Source organism: Lampetra planeri, chromosome 18 (assembly GCF_965212315.1).
Source record: "Lampetra planeri chromosome 18, kcLamPlan1.2.h2, whole genome shotgun sequence".
Lineage (NCBI taxonomy): Eukaryota > Metazoa > Chordata > Hyperoartia > Petromyzontiformes > Petromyzontidae > Lampetra > Lampetra planeri.
In genome coordinates, this window is record NC_136124.1 from 13098503 (window position 1) to 13119167 (window position 20665).

Here is a 20665-nt window from a genome sequence, read left to right on the forward strand (position 1 = left end):
CCTCTCGCTCCTGAGAGTTGCCAACAAAAACAACCCTTCGTCGGACGAAGAGACACCGCGGGAACAAATGAAATGAATTTATTTTAGAGCCAGGAGCTCAGCAAAGTATGTTGAACTTCTTTCGCACCGCACGTAGCCAACACAAAAAGCAACGTTGAAGCAGCGGCACTAACAGGGCCATTATGAGCTGAGGGAGCCACCCGCTGTGGCTATCTTCTCCAAGAGAGGCGCACAGCGTTAACGTTGCAAGTGTGCGGCACTCGCCGTGTTAAGAGTCTACGAGAGTTGTGACGGCCACCGTTACGAGCCCCTGGTTCCGCGTGCTGCTGCCGTTGCCATCTCTGCTTCTCCGCTTACTTTTTCGGAGGTCCACGGAGGAGGCGTTGATCTTTTCCGAGAGGTAGAGCGCCGAGTCGTCGATGATGAACCTGTCAAGACCAACGCCCATATGGGCCCCACGGTACCGGACACCTCTCATTAGGTTTCGTTCACTCGCAAAAGGACACTGCTGTCCATCGCACAGCTGGTATTATTTTTGTATGCGAAATGTCCAACACAAGTTTCAAGTTTTATTAATGATAAGATAGACACTAAAACTATAACACATTTTTATTTTACCAGGTAACACCCACCGAGCTGCTTACCTCTTTTGAGAAGTGACCTGGCCACAAATGGAAGCTCAATGAAGTGGCTTATCACGTGGAAATTTATTGGGACCAAACACTCTAAAAGCACGTTTTTAAACGTGGAAGGAAAAAACCAGACGACCTGGAAAAAATCCAAGCGACGATGAGGAAAACATACAAATTCCAAATTTTACAGGCATCAGGGTCGGGATCATACCCATGCTCTCCCTATACCAGGCGAGGTAGCTAATATCTCGCCTCCGTGATGTTAACCACACTGGAGTCCCCCCCCGCTCCTCCATTGATGTGGAAGAAATGTCATGGCCCCGGATGCGTTGCAACATGCGGTGGTGCACGCTGGGAGCCGCTTGACGTCGCATTGAGCAACGAAGTGAGCGAGCGGGAAGTTGTGACGCGCTGTGACGCATTGTGACACGTAGTGACAGGGCACGCGAGGCAGGAAGACAGAGCGGGAAGGGGAAGACAGAGCTTAACAGGTTTACCGTAGTAACGAGGTAGATGTGTCGACGATGATGTTGCTGGAAACGCTAAACGTCTCAGCCGTGATCATCGCCCGGAGAGGAAGGTACTGGGGCCTGTGTAGGGAAAGACAAATCAATAAACAAACAATACAACCACACGGCTATGTGGGTCTACAGACAGCACCCACATGCAACTCGACTTCAAACTGCTGTACAAAACAGTGGGACAAGCACCGCAGCAGATACTCATTTTGGCTGAGATGACCTAGGTTAGGCCCAGGTTCAGTTCAAATATCGCTTGCCACTCATATTTCCCCATAATTGGAAATCAAACACAAGTCGCCGGGTTCATAGATGAATGTGCCAACCACTCCACTACCGCCCCCTACTGTTTGCATTAATTGTATACAAAAAAAGAAAAAGATCCCCCGTGTAGCCTTAACAGACTGTAGGGACAAGTGCTGTTAGCGAGAACCTATGAAGGCCGGCATTGTACACGAGGGGGTGGGTGACGAGCACCACTCCTGGCCGTCTTTGGCTCCTCAGTGGCGATGATTTTACGCACGGCACCAGATACTCATTTGAGTCGACTTAGGGCAGGCACCAGGACGGGCTCAAATAATCGTCGCTGGTATTGGCCGTGAACAGGAATTGAACTCGGGTCGCCGGGTTCATAGCGCTGTGTGCTTCCCTCTACACTATCGCTCCCCACATGCACACATGCAGACACAGACACGCTCAGGCACACACGCACACACACTCAAAGGTTAGGTGCATCTCCACCTGTAGTCCACGGCGCAGCTCCACAGGTGCGCGTGCAGCACCGTGATGACGTCGGGTGCCGAGTAGCCCAGCACCGTCTCGTCCCGCACGTCCAGGAAGTCGAGCACCTGCACCGCGCGTGGCACAGCGCCCGCTCGAGTCGCCCGGTGGGGAGCGGCACGCGAGCTGCGGGGGGCCGCGGAGGCAGCGGCGCTATCCGCTCGCACGGCCCCAGCCCGGCGGGCGTTGGGGACCGAGCGGCCACGAAAACCTCGCCACAGTGACCGACTGCCACGTTGGTGTCGAGACATTGGGCAACGCGCGAGACTCGCTGCGCTGTACCTGTGTATGGGTGCGAGGGTGCATGTCTGTGCATGCGTGTCTGTGTGTCAGTATAGAATGGAGCGGTAGTGTAGCGGTTAGCGTGCTGCACTACAAACCAGGTGACCCGAGTTCGATTCACGCTCACGACCAACACCAGTGACGATTATCTGAACTGGTCCTGGGCTTCCCCTAGGTTGACTCAGCCACAAATAAGTGACTGGTGCGGTGTGTAAACATCGTCACTGGGGAGACAAAGGCGGTCGGCCGTGGTGCTGGCCACCCACCCCCTCTTGATGCAGACGTTCACGGTTCGAATCCAGCGGTCGTCCATGGTTATTTCAGGTGGTTATCACGGGTGTAATAATAATCGGGGTGTAATAATAATCGGGGTGTAATAACCACGATAATACGATGTGCCGTCTGCTTCACAGTGGGCGTTAAAGATCCCCTGATGCATTCACAAGAGGAAGGGATTCTGGACCAGCACCAGGGACCAAATTTGTAAGTAAAGAATCGTCCGGAATTTACTCAATTGGGATTACACATAGCAGCGATCATCGTCCTACTGCCAGATTTTGCCCCGTTTGCAGGCCAGGTGCTGGGGGTAACCCTTTTAAACATTTGAGATGAGGTGTCAGATGTAATGCGCTCTAAGCCACCCTGGCACGTCGCAGGGTGCTCTATCAGAAACACAAATCAACATCAGTAAATAACTATCACCGTCTGCGTCCATCTCTGTGTCTGTGTCTCTGCGTGCAAGTGACTCCACCTGCTCGTGCCAGCTCTGCCCGGCGAGCGACGGACGGTAGCGCAGAGTGGCTCCACGCAGCCCCACGGCTACCAAGAACTCCTGCATACGCCGTCATCATCACCACCATTAACATAATCAATTAATATGATTCATCTCATCATTATCAAAATCATTACAGTCACCATCACAACCAGCAATCATCATGAGTGTGTCATGCCATTTTTATTAGGTGCTCACGAACCAAATGGTTCATGTGTGTATGTACGTATGCACGTATGCGCGTGTGTGCCGAATGTATGTGTGTGCTGCAAGTGTAAAAAATTATGAACAAAATAAGAGTAGGCTTTACCCTTTGTGGCAATAAAACAGGTGTTAAGATGTTGAACACATGCAGACTTGATGCCTTGCGATAGGTATCTATTCGGTGTTTTAACATCCGGCCACAAGTGACAATTACCTGAACCAGTCCTGGGCCTCTCCCTAGGTCGACTCAGCCTCAAGTGACTACCTGGTGTGGTGTGTAAACATCGCCACTGGCGTGGTGATGCCGGCCTTCATATGCACTTATGTGGAACTTCTTTCGCACCGTACATAACCAACCATGCTAATCGGAGGTGGAAAACAAACTAAACACAAAAAGCAGTTCTAAAAATATTTTTTTAATCTAGATTATTTGAAAGTGCATAGCTCCTGTGGCTTCCTATTCTCGGTGGGAAGAGCATTCCAGAAGGCCGCAGAAGCGCATCTTAAAAGCCGCTGCTAACAGCACTTGCCCGAAAAGTCTGTTAAGGCGACACGGGGGATACCTGTGTTTGTTTGTGGCATCAGTGTGCTGCAGGTGTGTGCTCGCATGGGAGTGCACACGACTCACACCTTCAGCTTCTCCATATTGGGGTCAGCGCTGATCTTGATGGCCAGGGCCAGCATGTTCAGAGAGTCACCGCCAGTGCCCACCGGTCCTGTGGCGCGCCCCAACACCCCCTCCTCTGAGCGGTAGATGGTCTGCTCCATGCCTGGAGGTGGGGAGCGTGGGGCGGCTTCCATTCTGCCGCGAGGGGGGTTCTGGGTATTCTCTACGCTGGCTGGGAGGGGGGGTACGGGAAATATGGAAGTTATTGCAGCCAACACTGACTTCCTATTTTCTACCTGAAGACACGTGACGCAGTTTCAAGTGAAAATTTGTACCCCATCTGTCAATTTGGTTATGAGAATTATTCCTCAACTTACCAGTGAGCTGAAACAATGATAATGTGCTCGCTACATGCGGAGGATCTTACAACAAAACACGTGGCTAGATCACTATGTGGCCAAATCCAAAAAGGGCGCTGTCATATTTAATTATCTGTAATATTTTATCCGGACAATTTGGAAGCATAAATGTAGTTATTTAAATAAAATATATATTTATCTCCAATTCTGGATGTTGGCTACAAGTCAGGGAATTATAATTGCGGGTTCCAAATGCCCCTGTGCTGTAGAGGTGCCCCAAGCTCGAATAGGAAGTAAAACTCAGTTAAGTATAGTGCCATTTACACAACTCACAGCGCCTTACTACACAATCCCAGGAAAAACCCTTAACATTAAAACGACAAGGAAACAACCCTACACAGACGGGTACACAAGAGAAAATAAACGTGTTTTCAGACGAGCCCTAAAAACCTCGACTGATGGAGCGTCCATAACGAACTGGGGCCAGACATTCCACAAACGAAGCACCTGACTACAGAACGACCTATCATCACCCACTGGACGCAGATTTGTCCTTGGTACACTCAGGTGCCCAGATTTGGTGGATCAAAGTTGCCGGACAGGAGTATACGGTTTCAGCAGATCACCGAGATATAATGGAGCTGAACTTTTTCAAGACCTTGGAGGCCAGGACAACATCGTAAAATAAAATTTTGTATTTGACTGGAAGCCAAGGCAGGGAACGAGGAGTAGGTGTGATGTGCTCACATTTCCTCACTCCATACAAAACCCCGGACAGCAGAGTTTTGCACAAGCTGCAACCGATTTAAAACATTCCCAGTTGCACGACTAAACGGGCATTACAATAATCAAGTCTCGATGAAATAAAAGCATGCACCAATCTCTCTCAGCATCTGGTATTGAGAGGACAAGAATCATTCACACGTGTTCATGTGTCAACCCACGCACTCACTTCACAGCTGTCAAAGATTAATTTTACGGTCATCATTTTAACAACCGCAGAGGTCTGCAGGACAAAGTCGCCCCCCGACCGCGCTCCGACCTCGTGACCTTACGACCGTGAGTCTAGCGCTGCTCCCGACGACCGGCACAAGCCCCGGGGGTGAGAGAGGGGGTGGGTGGACGAGGCGAGAAGAGGGGGCGGAAGTACCACGGTGATGCAGGCCCACGCGGTTGGCCTGCATGCACACGTAGCGCAAGTCGGGCCGGCCGGCATGCTGCACCACGCTGAACACGCTGGTGCCCTCCACGTCCACGCTCACCTCGCCGTGCCGGCCACACGCCACACGGCCCTCCTCGTCCTTGGGGAAACGCAGCGCACAAACAATATACAACCACATTATATACGCACACTATATATACTATATACACACACAAAGACACTCTATATATTCTTTTGGTCTTTCGGTAAAGCCACGTAGATATAAAAATAATAACAATATCACGACGTTTCGATCGCAACACAAGCAATCATCATCAGGTGAAAAATATAGCGGGAGAGCTGCTGAGGCAGGAAAGAATGCCTCAGCAGCTCTCCCGCCCACTTCAAACATTGTCGTTTCATTGTACAAACAATTCGAATCATTTAAAACGTGATAACACGTGCAATTTTAGTGTGAGTGGTTTATTCAGCAGTGCTTTAGTCAAAGGTAAGTGTTGCATAGTGGATAGTCCTACCATGAGTTATGACATGTCACACGTGTAAAATATTTTTGGAATAGCACGCACCTCCATATACCACGCATGGTCTTGTTTTGTTTGTAAAAAGTGGTATACTCCACGGGTTATATACGGGAAAATACGGTATACACACTATATATACACACGCACACTATACACACACTAAATACACATACGCACTAAAAAAGATCCCCCATATAGCCTATAACAGACTGTTGGGGCAAGTGCTGTTAGCAAGCACCTATGAAGGCCGGCAAGGCACACCAGGGGGTGGGTGGCCAGCACCACGCCCGGCCGCCTGTATCTCCCGAGTGGCGATGTTTCACACCGCACTAGGTACTCATTGAGGCTGAGTCGACCAAGGGGAGGCCCAGGACTGGTTCAGATAACCATCACTGGTGTTGGCCGTGAGCAGGAATTGAACTCTGGTCACTGGGTTCGTAGCACAGCGCGATAACAGTGACACTACTGCTATATATACACACACACACATTGAAGGCATCTGACTCATTAGCCTTGTCTGCATCCCTCCACTGATGGTCATGTTGACCACCGTGGTGCCCGCATCCCGTTGATGGGGAGGCGAACCCACAGCAGCCTGGCACTCACAGCTTCCCACACCTCGCCGCCATGCTCCCACGCCCCCTTCATTACTTTGTTCAGAAGAAGAGCAACTCCCTGTTGTTTAGCAGTTTTCCACCCCAAGTGGAGTAGAGTCCACCCTTCATGGTGATTGGAGTGAGAACCAGCCCACTGGACCTCCTGTATTCCACAGAGGTCAAGGTGGTACTGGTCCAGCTCCTGACAAAGGATTGGCAGCCTCTCCCCTGTTCAAACATTCCACATGGCTAGGTGCAGTGGTTTCCTAATGTTGCCTGCAGAACAAGCCGAGTTTGAGCTCTTCGTGTTTTTATCGCGATTTAGTTGAAGGTAGAGGAGTTACCTGCCCCTCTCACACCCGTTCAGAGTCGTCATTGGCCACTGTGGCTGCTGCAAGCATGCCATGAGGGTAACAGCCAATTAGTATCAGCTTTCCCCCCCCCCCCAAGGGATTGCTCACAGCACGCCAGTGTTGTGAATTGGCAACCACCGAGGAGGTGGGAGGTTGTTTTTGCCAGCCACACAGGTGCACAAGACACAAAAAATAAGCACACACACAAAGATTAACATGCTTATCCAGACTCAAACACGCACACATTCTCATTCGAACACAAAAACACGCGCACACCCTCGCACGCAGACACACGAACCTATCTACGTACACACACGCACGCTCGCCTTGGTGGCGGTGTGCGCCGTGACGCGCCCGCGGCCGATGTTGACGAGCATGGAGAATAAACTCTGCTTGCGACGACCACCGCAACCGCCTCCTCCACCTCCTCCTGGTCCCACTGCTCCGCCGGCGTCCGCGAGGCCCAGGCCACCCATGCCGCCCGCTCTCCTCCGTCGCGGGTGACGCCACATGGCATCGCCCCCCCCCATAAACCCCCCCAGGTCATCGTCGTCCTCGGAGCCCGACTCCGAGTCACCTGTGTGAGGAACGCGGCAGGCACGTGAGGGGACACTGCCAGGTCAGAAGCTCTCCAGTACATGCGCGACGCTAATTAGTTCGTGTAAGAGGGTAGGTTGGAGGCGAAGGCTGAGATGCGACGGATAGGAGAAAGAACAGAGGATGATGCTGTCAGCGATGGAAGTGTGGGGTTGAGGACGATGCAAATCAGGCAGTGGTGTTAAAAATAAAGTGACGACGGCGCACCCTTGGACTTCCCTCACTATGTTAGTTACCTTTCCCCGTTCCCCTTCTCCCTCCCCTTGTAAATAATCCTCATGTCCCTGCGCGTGGTCCGCTACTTGGCTGGGGCAGCGAGTCCAATTACCTACGCACGGTCCCGCCGCACTCGAATTCGAAGTTGCCTTTCACGGAGTTTCTGTTCTCCGTCCAATGGCGATCAGCGTATAGTTATTACCACTGTCGCCAATAAAACCATTTAAAGAAGTAAATAAAGCGACTGCGTATTTGTGAGACGACGTAAAAGGGGGAGAGACGTAAGTTGGGCTACTGCCACACGAGTGTTTAGATCTGGGCTAGGGGCAGTGCCACAACGTTAACGTGACCCCAGCGCTGGGGCCGTGGACGGGGCGGGTACCGTCGTGCATGCCCGACTTGCAGAGCAGGAACGCGTCGTGATTGAAGGAGGAGCTGATGAGCTGGCTCGCCACTGACAGGCCTGGCGGGCCACCCCCGCCGGGGCCCAGCACCGCGCTCTCCACCGTCTCCAACGGCAGCGGCGCCGCCGGCTCCCACAGCAGCAGGTTGTTGTTGATGCTGGCGACAGACACAACAACAAAAACGACGACGATGACAACCGCCGTCATTCGCCATTAAGTGGCGGTGACATCACCGCGGCGCTTGTGCCGGGCAATGTGCACTTTGAGGCCACATGAAGTGTTGCAGGAGGTCACGGGACAAATACAAGATGCTATGGGTTGACTGAGATGAATAGTAGATACACCACCTGTGCCCCCTACTGTACCAACATGCTGTGTTTTAACCGCCTGGCGCTCCTCTCATTGTTGGGAGGGTGGCTCCTCTGCCCCCTCAGTTGTTGTTGGAGGGCGACTGCCTCCAACTGCCCAGTAGCGTCCTTCACAAACCTCCTCCACAGAGGCTGATCTTGACACCACTGGTACCAGTCAATGGCAAGTCCACTCAGCTCCACATCCTCCATATCCTCCATATCAGTCCATCTCTTCTCTAGCCCGTGCCACGCTCGTTTAGCCTCCTCTATCTGGCCAAACAAAAGCTGTTAGGGCATGCGATGGCTGGGCATGCGGGCTACATGATCCAGCCAACGAAGCCTTGCCTACTGCCCTGTGCCCATGACCGACACCCGGGCACATGTGTACATGTGCACAGGGAGACACAGGCACACGGACATGTGGCCACATGGCACAGGGACACATAGACACACGGGCACCCCGACACACGACACGCAGGCACACGTGCACATCTACGATAGGGGGAGTGTCTGTCTTGTTGCGTTGTATCCTCCGCTGAGCCACGCGCTGTGTCGTCTGTACCGGTTGTAGAGGCGCTCGTAGAATGCTTTGCTGGGCAGCATCACGTTGAGGTTGGGCAGTGTGAGCTCCAGCACAAAGTGAGAGTCACCCATCGCCTTCTCCTGGAACTCCAGCATTTCCACAGCATCCCCCGGCATCACCATCTGCGCATGCAGGACACGCAGGCACAGGCTTTACTAAACTAAACTATTTTTTATTTTACCAGGTAAGGCCCACCGAGCTATAGAGCTCTTTTTCAGAAGCGACCTGGCCACAAATGATTGCTCAACAAAGTGGCTTATCATGTGGAAACGTAAGGCAGCCAAATACTCTAAATGCATGTTTATAAATGTGGAGGGAAAAACCTGGAGGACCTGGAAAAAAATCCACATGACCATGAGGAGAACATGCAAACTCCAAATATACAGGCGTCAGGGTCAAGATCGAACCCACAATCTTCTGTATACCACGGCCAACACCAGTGACGATTATCTGAACCGGTCCTGGGCCTCCCCTAAGTCGACTCAGCCTGATATGAGTACTTGGTGCTCATATCTTTGTCTTCGTGTGTGTGTGAGTGTGTGGGGAGCGGTAGTGTAGTGGTTAGCGCGCTGCACTATGAACTCTGGAACCCGGGTTCAATTCCCGCTCACGGCCAACACCAGTGACGATTATCTGAACCGGTCCTGGGTCTCCCCTAAGTCGATTCAGCCTGATGAGTACCTGGTGCAGTGTATAAACATCGCCACTGGGGAGACAAAGGCGGTCGGGCGTGGTGCTGGCCACCCACCCCCTCGTGTACCGTTAACAGCACTTGACCCTACAGTCTGTTAAGGCTATACGGGGGATCTTAGTCTTTGGCCAGCACCGAAGGCGGCCACCCCCCGCGCGTCTCCCAGGCACTGGCGACGGCACACCGCAGGGCGCACCTCCTCGTTCTCGAACATGACGCGGCGCGAGGAGAACGGTGACGGCTCAGCGGAGCCGTTGAGGGTGCAGGCGTCGTCCAGGGAACCCTGCGGGGGCTCGTCGGCCATATCCAGAGTCGGCTCCAGCACAGAGCGCTCCGCCTGCGAGTTCACGCTCAGCACCACCCTGCGTGCGGGGGGGGGGGGGGGGGAGACACACACCAAAGAAAAAGATCCCCACAAGTAGCCTTAACAGACTGTTGGAGGCAAGTGCTGTTAGTAGCGAGTAGCACTGATGAAGGCTGGCACTGTAGCGTATGATAAACAGACACCCCTAACCAGTCCCTCCAGAAAAACGCGGAGTTTTTTGGTGATTGTTGCGGGCAAAAATCGTTGATTATGCGGCACGTTTTCCTAAAAAATGCGATGGAATATGCGGGATATTTATGCAATTTTATGCGATTAAATTGCGGGAACTTGCAAAAATTGCGGGAACTTGCAAAAATTGCGGGAACTTGCAAAAACTGCGGTTTTATGAAAAAGAGAAAAAAAAGTGATTCTCCCAACACCCTATTCACTAGGCTACTACTTTAATGTAAAGAGTCATTTCTTATTACTTCCTATGATAAGCAAGCATACTACATCACAGAAAGTGCTGGGAATATTTAAGTTCTCATCTTGTTTTATTTCAGACCTTAACAAACAGATGGCTCAAACTTACAAAACATTGAGTCGAACAAGTTCTGTAGCTTTACAAAATGAATATGCTACAACTTCTGTAAAAATGAATAAATAAAATATTAAAAAATAAAATGTGTGCTTCCTGTTTTACAGAGGTAGCTATGCAAAATAATTTGCCCCCACTGTCATGTAACACACTGGGGAACTGCTTTGCGCGGTCTTTTGCGCTTATGTTTGTTGGCAAATGAGAAAGATTTGCGGGCTTCATCATGGTTTCATTGGCATCGCGGGGTTTGCAGCTTTTCAATGATGTCGCGTAATGAGTGACGTCACTTCATAACGTTCCCATGGCAACAGGGGAAATGGCTGCGCTTGTGTGAAGTAAACGCAACATTTTTAAACTTTCTGCTAAGATATATGTGACTTTTTGCAACGAAAATGCGGGGGATTATGAAATCATGCAAGCCCGCATATTTTGCGCGCGGAAATCTGCAATTTATGCGGCGAAAGTGCGGCGTATTTGAAAAAACGCGCCCCCTGCATAAATATGCGGACTTTCGCTGATTTTGCGTGAAATCTTGCGATCGCATAATCGCGTTTTTCTGGAGGGACTGCCTAACCCTAATCTGTGACACGAGCTGCCTGATGCTCTGCTCGTTGTGAGTTCCGCTCCTCCGCCCTCCTCCTCCTCCGCTGGTGGTGGAGGAGGGCGGCTGCCTGTAAACTGCGCAGTAGCATCCTTGCACACACACTCACACACATACAAAGATCCCCCGTATAGCCTTGACAGACTGTTGTGGCAAGTGCTGTAGCAAGTAGCACCCTACGCCGGAACGACACACGAGGGGGTGGGTGGCCATCACCACGTTCAACCGCCTTTGTCTCCCTCGTGGCAATGTTTATACATCACACCAGGTACTAATTTGAGGCTAAGTTCACCTAGGGAGGCCTAGGACCAGTTCAGATAATAGTCACTGTTGTTGACCGTGAGCAGGAATCGAACTCGGCTCTCTGGGTTCATTGCAAAGCGCGCTAACCATCACACTACTGCTCCCCCTGGTCACCCATCTCGAGCTTCATCCAGTTGTGGCCCGGCGGCAGCGCGCTCGCCGCTTGATACAACAGAGGTTTGCACTTTTAATCCGGCAGCCTGCCCAGGCTATTAATGCAGAGTGTATTAAACATAAATACACTACTCACTCTGCTTTATGGTGGACGTCAAAGGTCCCGTGACTTCATTTGAAATGAGTAGATGATCGTGTGCCAGTGTCATGGTCCAAATTTACCAACAAAATATATGACCTGTAAATCACCCAACTGAAATCTGTTCTGCACCAAATATTTTGTGCATGTGATGCATTCTACCAGCCTTGTATTCTTCGTTCTGGTTGCACGACCTTGTCATTCACAACCTGACCGTGTACTGTTGTTTTTGTTTTATAATTCTCACCAGGTTTCTGTAACCAGGTCCCCATCGAAAATGAGAATATATTGTCCAATGGGATTTCCCTGTGCCAAAAAACCAAAAGCAGAAATGATCTCCCCCTATTGGCGGACTAGTATCCTCTTGCAGGCCACGTGCTCAGTCACTTGGTGCTGTACAGGGACAGCTGCCACTGGTGGTGCACTTTAAAGCATGTTGGAGATGAGATGTATGTGGCTTATCGCGGGTGACACGCCCTGAGGTGCAGGAAGGCAGCCCACAACGTGGTTCTCATTGTTACATTCACGTCTTATTTGTACACGCAATCATTTACTGTTGTACTTGTCATGGATTCATACTCTTTGGTTCTTTCGGTAAAGTCACGTAGGTATAAAATAAAATAAATCACGACGTTTCGATCGCAACACAAGCGGTCGTCCTCAGGCGGAATTTTTTTAATCCAGCAGTGGGGAACTGCTGAACCAGCGAGGGAGCAGTTATAACAAGGTTATACTGACGTGCTTGCGTCCGTGAATGGAATTCATTTCCAGCTCAGACCCCGCTTGCTTGCCCATCGCCACATATATAACCTTATTCTTAGGTTTTTTCGGTAAAGTCACGTAGGTAAAACATCAAAATTAATGAAAATAAAATAAAAAGAAAAATCACGACGTTTCGGAGGCAACACAAGTCTCCGTCATCAGGTGGGACCGTCACAGCCGAATTAGCTGCATCAAGTGAGGCAATGATTCAAGAAGTAATCCCTTATAAGCAAGTTGAAGGGGGGAGGAGAGGGGGGGGCTCATCAGAATGTGGTAGCCAATGAATGGAACGTATCGGGAGGGAGGGGGGCGGGGCTCAAAGACAGCACGGAGTGCTAAGTACAACGCATCGGGAGGGGGGGGGGAGCGGGGCCAAAACAATGGACGACGGCTTGGACGCGGTTACTGCTGCACACGCCAACACAATGGACAGAGAGGGGGGAGGGGAGGTCTGATACACATGATAGACAAAAGAACGAAAATGCCCATGTTTATACCAATGCTGGCTGAACAATGAAGAGAGCACTGCCAAAAAATAACTGGGGATGTTAACACTCGGTAAAGTAAAGTAAAAGAGTGCCTGTCAGATAAGATAGTCCAAAAAAGTGTAATTAAGTCTTTTTTTGCGTGGTTGATAACATCTTTCCAATGATTACTAAGTTTGTACCCATCATCACGGTTGAAATTATGTCTGTGTTTGTATATTTGTATGGCTTCGTGTACAAACCTTTGATGGTAGCCGGGAGGTTTGCAGAGAACCTTGGTCTCGGAAAAGACAATTTCATGAGAGCCCACCGAGTTGTAGCAATGATCGGCAACGGCAGAAGAATCAGTTCTGCCGTGTTTCAGATCTGACTTGTGCTCGCGGACACGATCAGAAACATGACGTTTCGTTTCTCCAATGTAGCAATCACCACAAATGCAACTCAATTTGTAGACTTCAGGATACTATAAGTCAGGAACGACATCCTTCACAGATGGAATCAGATCACGGATTTTATGCACTGTACTGAATCGGACTTGGATCTTATGTTTGTTTAGAATTTTGGAGATCTTTTTGGTCACGCCTGCTATGTATGGTAACGTGATGGTTTTGGTCGGAGTTTCAAGTGGCTGTTTCTGTGTGGTGGGAGAGACAGCTTGGCGGATAGTATGGTCAGAGTATCCGTTCATCCTGAGGGCCCGATGTACATGTCTTAATTCACCGGTCAGGTGGTGTTTGTCAGAAATGCCATGGGCTCTGTGGTATAGCGTTTTGATGAGAGAATTCTTTTGAGATGGGTGGTGGTGGGAATCCGGTTTCAAGTAGGAATCTGTGTGGGTGGCTTTCCTGTAGACAGAATGTCCCAAGGATCCGTCAGGCCTCCTCTCAAATAGAATATCCAAGAATGGTAGTTTACCGTCTTTCTCCACTTCCATGGTGAATCTGATGGATGGGTGTCTAGAATTGATGTGGTCCAAGAAGTGGTTCAATTGATGTGGTCCAAGAAGTGGTTCAATTGAACCACTTCTTGGACCACATCAATTCTAGACACCCATCCATCAGATTCACCATGGAAGTGGAGAAAGACGGTAAACTACCATTCTTGGATATTCTGTTTGAGAGGAGGCCTGACGGATCCTTGGGACATTCTGTCTACAGGAAAGCCACCCACACAGATTCCTACTTGAAACCGGATTCCCACCACCACCCATCTCAAAAGAATTCTCTCATCAAAACGCTATACCACAGAGCCCATGGCATTTCTGACAAACACCACCTGACCGGTGAATTAAGACATGTACATCGGGCCCTCAGGATGAACGGATACTCTGACCGTACTATCCGCCAAGCTGTCTCTCCCACCACACAGAAACAGCCACTTGAAACTCCGACCAAAACCATCACATTACCATACATAGCAGGCGTGACCAAAAAGATCTCCAAAATTCTAAACAAACATAAGATCCAAGTCCGATTCAGTACAGTGTATAAAATCCGTGATCTGATTCCATCTGTGAAGGATGTCATTCCTGACTTACAGTATCCTGGAGTCTACAAATTGAGTTGCATTTGTGGTGATTGCTACATTGGAGAAACGAAACGTCATGTTTCTGATCGTGTCCGCGAGCACAAGTCAGATCTGAAACACGGCAGAACTTATTCTTCTGCCGTTGCCGATCATTGCTACAACTCGGTGGGCTCTCATGAAATTGTCTTTTCCGAGACCAAGGTTCTCTGCAAACCTCCCGGCTACCATCAAAGGTTTGTACATGAAGCCATACAAATATACAAACACAGACATAATTTCAACCGTGATGATGGGTACAAACTTAGTAATCATTGGAAAGATGTTATCAACCACGCAAAAAAGACTTAATTACACTTTTTTGGACCATCTTATCTGACAGGCACTCTTTTACTTTACTTTACCGAGTGTTAACATCCCCAGTTATTTTTTGGCAGTGCTCTCTTCATTGTTCAGCCAGCATTGGTATAAACATGGGCATTTTCGTTCTTTTGTCTATCATGTGTATCAGACCTCCCCTCCCCCCTCTCTGTCCATTGTGTTGGCGTGTGCAGCAGCAATCGCGTCCAAGCCGTCGTCCATTGTTTTGGCCCCGCTCCGCCCCCCTCCCCCTCCCGATGCGTTGTACTTAGCACTCCGTGCTGTCTTTGAGCCCCGCCCCCCTCCCTCCCGATACGTTCCATTCATTGGCTACCACATTCTGATGAGCCCCCCCCTCTCCTCCCCCCTTCAACTTGCTTATAAGGGATTACTTCTTGAATCATTGCCTCACTTGATGCAGCTAATTCGGCTGTGACGGTCCCACCTGATGACGGAGACTTGTGTTGCCTCCGAAACGTCGTGATTTTTGTTTTTATTTTATTTTCATTAATTTTGATGTTTTACCTACGTGACTTTACCGAAAAAACCTAAGAATATGATTCCTTGCAGTCACGAAAGCTTCAAATCTAGATATATAACCTTGTTGTTGTAACTGCTCTCTCGCTGGTTCAGCAGTTCCCCACTGCTGGATTCAAAAAGAATTCCGCCTGAGGACGACCGCTTGTGTTGCGATCGAAACGTCGTGATTTATTTTATTTTCTACCTACGTGACTTTACCGAAAGAACCAAAGAGTATGAATTCCTGCAGTCACGAAAGCTTCAAATCATGATTGTCATGGATTCTATGGCAGTGCAGTTGCCCCAATCCTGCAACTGGAACAATACTCCCTTAAAAATCGACTGAGTCAACTCACGAGAAGGATGGTTACTCCATCGCACGCTTTCAGATGCGCTTCTGCGGCCATCTGGAACGTTCTTCCTTCCAATATTAGCAAGTCACTAGAGCTATGCACTTTCAAATCATCTAGATAGAAAACACATTTCTTTAGAACAGTTTTTTGTTGAAGTCTGCAGGCCTTCCACCACACTTCCGATGTGCACGGTTAGCGACGTACCGTGGGAAAGAAGTTCCACATACATACAAGGCAGACTTTCCACCACTAGGTCAACGCCTCTATAACAGAGATAAGTGCTGCCCCATTGTTCGTTTGAACAGGGAGAGGACTTTGGGGACAGATTCACGTGTCAACTAATGAAATTTTTTTTATCCAATTTGTTCGCAAAGATGTGCCAATATCTCCATTACCAACCATGGATAAAATAGTTCAACTAATGTGTTTGAGCCATATCGGACTGAAGTGTTTGCTGGAAGGACACAAATAAAATTAGACAAGAATTACATTTGAACGTATTGGCGGGCACACCGGTGGTGTGTGGAAAAAGAAAAGCAGCAAATTTTTGCGCAATAATTACTTATTTTTCCGCAATTTGCAACACCGGTCAGAAAATATTGCGGGGTGATGGCAGTGCGAATTAAAAACACGTTCCTTCGGAGTGGGCAGGTAGGAACTTGGTTGGACAGCGCATTCGTGCACGACAGACAGACAAATAATCCCTGGTGGGCAGTGTGGAACCTGTTGTTCGTACCTGTATGTATAAAAGATAACTTGACTTTAGGTAGCCAGGCAGACAGCCCCCTTAACTATCGCCCCCCCCCCTCCCTTAGGCCCCTCCCCCCTTAGGCCCCTCCCCTGACCCCCTTTCCCTTAGGCCCCTCCCTTGACAACCCCCCCCCCCCATATCCTCAGGCCCCTCCCCTGACCCCCCTTCCCTTAGGCCCCTCCCCTGACCCCCCCTTCCCTTAGGCCCCTCCCCTGACCCCCCTTCTGTTAGGCCCCTCCCCTGAGCACCCCCCCCCATATCCTTAGGCCCCTCCCCTGACACCCCCTCCCTCAGGCCCCTCTGCTGACCCCCCCCTCAGGCCCCTCCCCTGAACCCCCCCTCAGGCCCCTCCCCTGAACCCCCCCCCCCCCTCAGGTCCCTCTCCCGACTCCCCCCTTCCTTAGGCCCCTCCCCTGACCCTCCTCCCTTAGGCACCTCCCCTCTCCGTACCCCGCAGTAGGTCTCCACCAATCAAAGAGCTGTTTGTAAGGTCTCTACCAATCAAAGAGCTGTGTGTATTATATATTTATTTATGCACGACAGACAGACAGACAGTCAGACAGACAGACAGCTAAATAATCCCTGGTGGGCAGTGTGGAACATTGTTCCCCCCTGTATCACTTCTCGTGATGTCGAAGCAGCCGGAAGATGAACGTTACGTGAGCGGCTGAACACGAAGCTTCACAGTCTGTTGCCGTCTAGCAGCACCCAGCCTCGTGATGATTGGCTGCTCCGTGTTCTAACGGCAGATTTGACTCCTCGTGCCCTGGTCAGACGGTTCCTCGATTAATTTCCGCATTAATTTCTTTGTGGACGGTGGCGTCAAAAGATTACGACTCGTGGTGTCATCATATGTTCAAATGGGAAAGCAGCTGCTGAATCTGTGACAAGATATGATGGAGAGTCCTGCAGCTCACTCAAGGGCAACAGCGGCATCGTCACTGTTTTATGAGGACCTGTGTGTTGTTAGGCTGCACCGGTGTACCGCCAATACGTCCATTTACTGCTGTGCTAATCTCATGGTGTAATTTGACCTCTTTTTGCACTCCCGACCCCAAAACCCCATGACCCGTGACCCCATGAACCCGAGCTTTACCGTGGCCAGTCAAAACGCGCATGCTCCGAGCTTGAGTTGAGCTCGGCCTCTGGAGGGGACACGCGTAGAAACGGGACCGGCGGGCGCATTCCACCCTCCTCAAACAAGCCTGCACACAACGGACAAACCACATGAACGCCATCAGTAAACCCTTGCAGTTGAACGGTGCAAGATTGATTCCATGCATCAATGTTATTGTCTCTATGGCACCATGTGAAAGCATTTTTTTGTTTTCCACAGAGTGAATTTAAAGTTGTAGTCACATGACACTCTGCTCATTGTTGTGAGCACTGCTCCTCAAAGGTGTTGCTGGAGGGTGGCTGCAGCCGATAGCTCAGTAGCATCTTTCACCAGCCTCCTGCAGAGGCAAATGAAGACCCTAAAATTGCCAGTCAACGGCAACTGCATCCAACTGCCCAGTAGCGTCTATCACGAGCCTCCACCACAGATACCCATCTTGACACCGCTGATACCAGTCGTTGGCTAACCAATCAGCTCCATATTCTCCTGAACCACAGCAGCCCATCTTCTCCCTAGCCGATGCAGTGCCCGTTTAGTCCATTCTACCCAACTGAACGGTAGCTGGTCGGGCATGCAGTGGCTGAAAATAAGAAACATGACCCAGCTAACGCATGCACACCTGCTGGAGAAGCTCATTGGGATTGTGTCCAGATTTTTCAAGGATCTGCGAGCTCCTCACTCAATCTGGGGAGAACAGGTTTCTGGCAAGATCAGGAGTGGAAACCAACGAAGCCAGAGCATCTGCAAGTCACAGGACTGAACGTCACCCATTTCAGAATCAGAATATTTATTTATCAGAATCTTCATTTCGACTGGTGTAATCCGATGAGCTATGGAGCTCTTTTCACAGATTTCCCCTTGGTATTGGTAGGAGAGGAAAAATTCCAATCCTAGCTAATCCATTAGCCGCAAACAGGAATCAAACTGGGGTTGCCCGGTTTGTTGCACAGTGTGCTAACCACTACACTACTTCCATAATAGAGGTGTTTGGGTTAGATCGCGTAAATATATAAATGTGTCGTTAAAACCCGCCACCACCCGACACAGCCAACTAGTAAGGGGTTGTCACGTAACAACCCCTTACTAGTTGGCTGTGTCGGGTGGTGGCGGGTTATAACAATACATTTATATATTATGCGATCAAACCCTAAAAATCTCTATTATGGATATTGGTCGCGAAATCCTACGTGTTAAACACACTACACTACTGCTCCCCACTTATACAAATATACCTACACCCATATACACGCACAATGACAAAGATCCCCCGTATAGCCTCAACAGACTGGTGGGGTAAGTGCTGTAAGCAAGCACCTACAAAGGCCAACAACGGTTACACGAAGTGGAGGGTGGCCAGCACCACGCCCTGGTGTTACGATTCTCGTGGGAATCGATCCAGGGTCGCCAGGTTGTAGCGCAGCACACTAACCGCTGCACCACCACCACGCCCCACAAAAGACAAAGATCCCCCTATAGCCTTCACAGACTGTTGGGGCAAGTGCGGTTAGTGAACACCTATGAAGCCCGGAGCGGCATACGAGGGGGTGGGTGGCTAGCACCACGCCCGAGCGAACCGCACGCATTCGTGCGAGCGTCACCGTGCAGCTCGCGGAACTGCAGGTGGTAGTGCCGCCGGTCGGCAGAGCCGACCGCCACGGCCGCGCCGCCGCCCAGCTCTGCTTGCAGGTCCAGCTCGGTGAGGTCGATGCGCAGCACCTCGGGCCGCAGCGACTTGCGGAACCACGGCCCCCGCTCCTGCAGCGGCCGCAGGTCCGGGATGGGGAAGCGCACGGCGAGACGGAGAGACGGGGCGCGAGCCACCAGCGTAGTGCGCCGCTCGGCGGCCGCTGAGGCCTCGTCGTCCATCAGCACCTGCGTGAAGGCGCGCGTCTGCGCGGGAGGCGAGACGGGAACGGGACAGGGCGGGCAGGCAGCGTTCAGAGTTGAAGCGGCACTCCTCATGATGTCCGGAGCTCATGAGGGCCACGGGCCCACGATTGGGAGCCCTTGCTCTGAACGCATTGGACAGATGACAGTGGCGTGCTGAGCACAGCTGTCTACGGGGCCTCGCTATGCTGGTGATTGGGTTGTAGGATGTGTGTGTGTGGGACATGAGTTGTAGGATGTGTGTGTGTGGAACATGAGTTGTAGGATGTGTGTGTGTATGGGACATGAGTTGTAGGATGTGTGTGTGTGTGGGACATGAGTTGTAGACACGTGTGTGTGTGGGACATGAGTTGTAGGATGTGTGTGGGACATGAGTTGTAGGATGTGTGTGTGTGTGGGACATGAGTTGTAGGATGTGTGTGTGGGACATGAGTTGTAGGATGTGTGTGTGTGTGGGACATGAGTTGTAGGATGTGTGTGTGTGTGGGACATGAGTTGTAGGATGTGTGTGTGGGAGATGAGTTGTAGGATGTGTGTGGGACATGAGTTGTAGGATGTGTGTGTGTGTGGGGGATGAGTTGTAGGATGTGTATGTGTGTGGGAGATGAGTTGTAGGATGTGTGTGGGACATGAGTTGTAGGATGTGTGTGTGTGTGGGGGATGAGTTGTAGGATGTGTGAGTGTGTGGGACATGAGTTGTAGGATGTGTGTGTGTGGGGGATGAGTTGTAGGATGTGTGTGTGTGTGTGGGACATGAGTTGTAGGATGTGTGTGTGTGGGACATGAGTTGTAGGATGTGTGTGTGTGTAGGACATGAGTTGTAGAACGCGTGTGTGTGTGTGGGACATGAGTTGTAGGATGTGTGTGTGTGTGGGACATGAGTTGTAGGATGTGTGTGTGTGTGGGGCATGAGTTGTACGATGTGTGTGTGTGTGGGACAGGAGTTGTAGGATGTGTGTGTGTGTGGGGCATGAGTTGTACGATGTGTGTGTGTGTGGGACAGGAGTTGTAGGATGTGTGTGTGTGTGGGGGATGAGTTGTAGGATGTGTGTGTGTGTGGGGCATGAGTTGTACGATGTGTGTGTGTGTGGGACAGGAGTTGTAGGATGTGTGTGTGTGTGGGGGATGAGTTGTAGGATGTGTGTGTGTGTGGGGCATGAGTTGTACGATGTGTGTGTGTGTGGGACAGGAGTTGTAGGATGTGTGTGTGTGGGACATGAG

The 20665-nt window shown here is 50.6% G+C and overlaps 1 protein-coding gene across 4 annotated transcripts in view; it reads right to left on the reverse strand.

Annotated features, from left to right (window-relative positions):
- ATG2B (autophagy related 2B) overlaps positions 1-20665 on the reverse strand; it is a 76456-nt gene that overhangs the window by 30444 nt on the left and 25347 nt on the right. For all 4 annotated transcript variants that reach the window (XM_078602614.1, XM_078602613.1, XM_078602612.1 and 1 more), the window contains 12 exons: positions 19156-19447; positions 17537-17645; positions 9824-9989; positions 8916-9058; positions 7982-8160; positions 7113-7363; positions 5305-5455; positions 3819-4027; positions 2964-3044; positions 1892-1998; positions 1130-1222; positions 358-428 (listed from right to left, as the gene is read on the reverse strand). In XM_078602614.1, the coding sequence (XP_078458740.1) occupies positions 358-428; positions 1130-1222; positions 1892-1998; positions 2964-3044; positions 3819-4027; positions 5305-5455; positions 7113-7363; positions 7982-8160; positions 8916-9058; positions 9824-9989; positions 17537-17645; positions 19156-19447 (1852 nt within the window). The remainder of the gene's footprint in view (positions 1-357; positions 429-1129; positions 1223-1891; positions 1999-2963; positions 3045-3818; positions 4028-5304; positions 5456-7112; positions 7364-7981; positions 8161-8915; positions 9059-9823; positions 9990-17536; positions 17646-19155; positions 19448-20665) is intronic.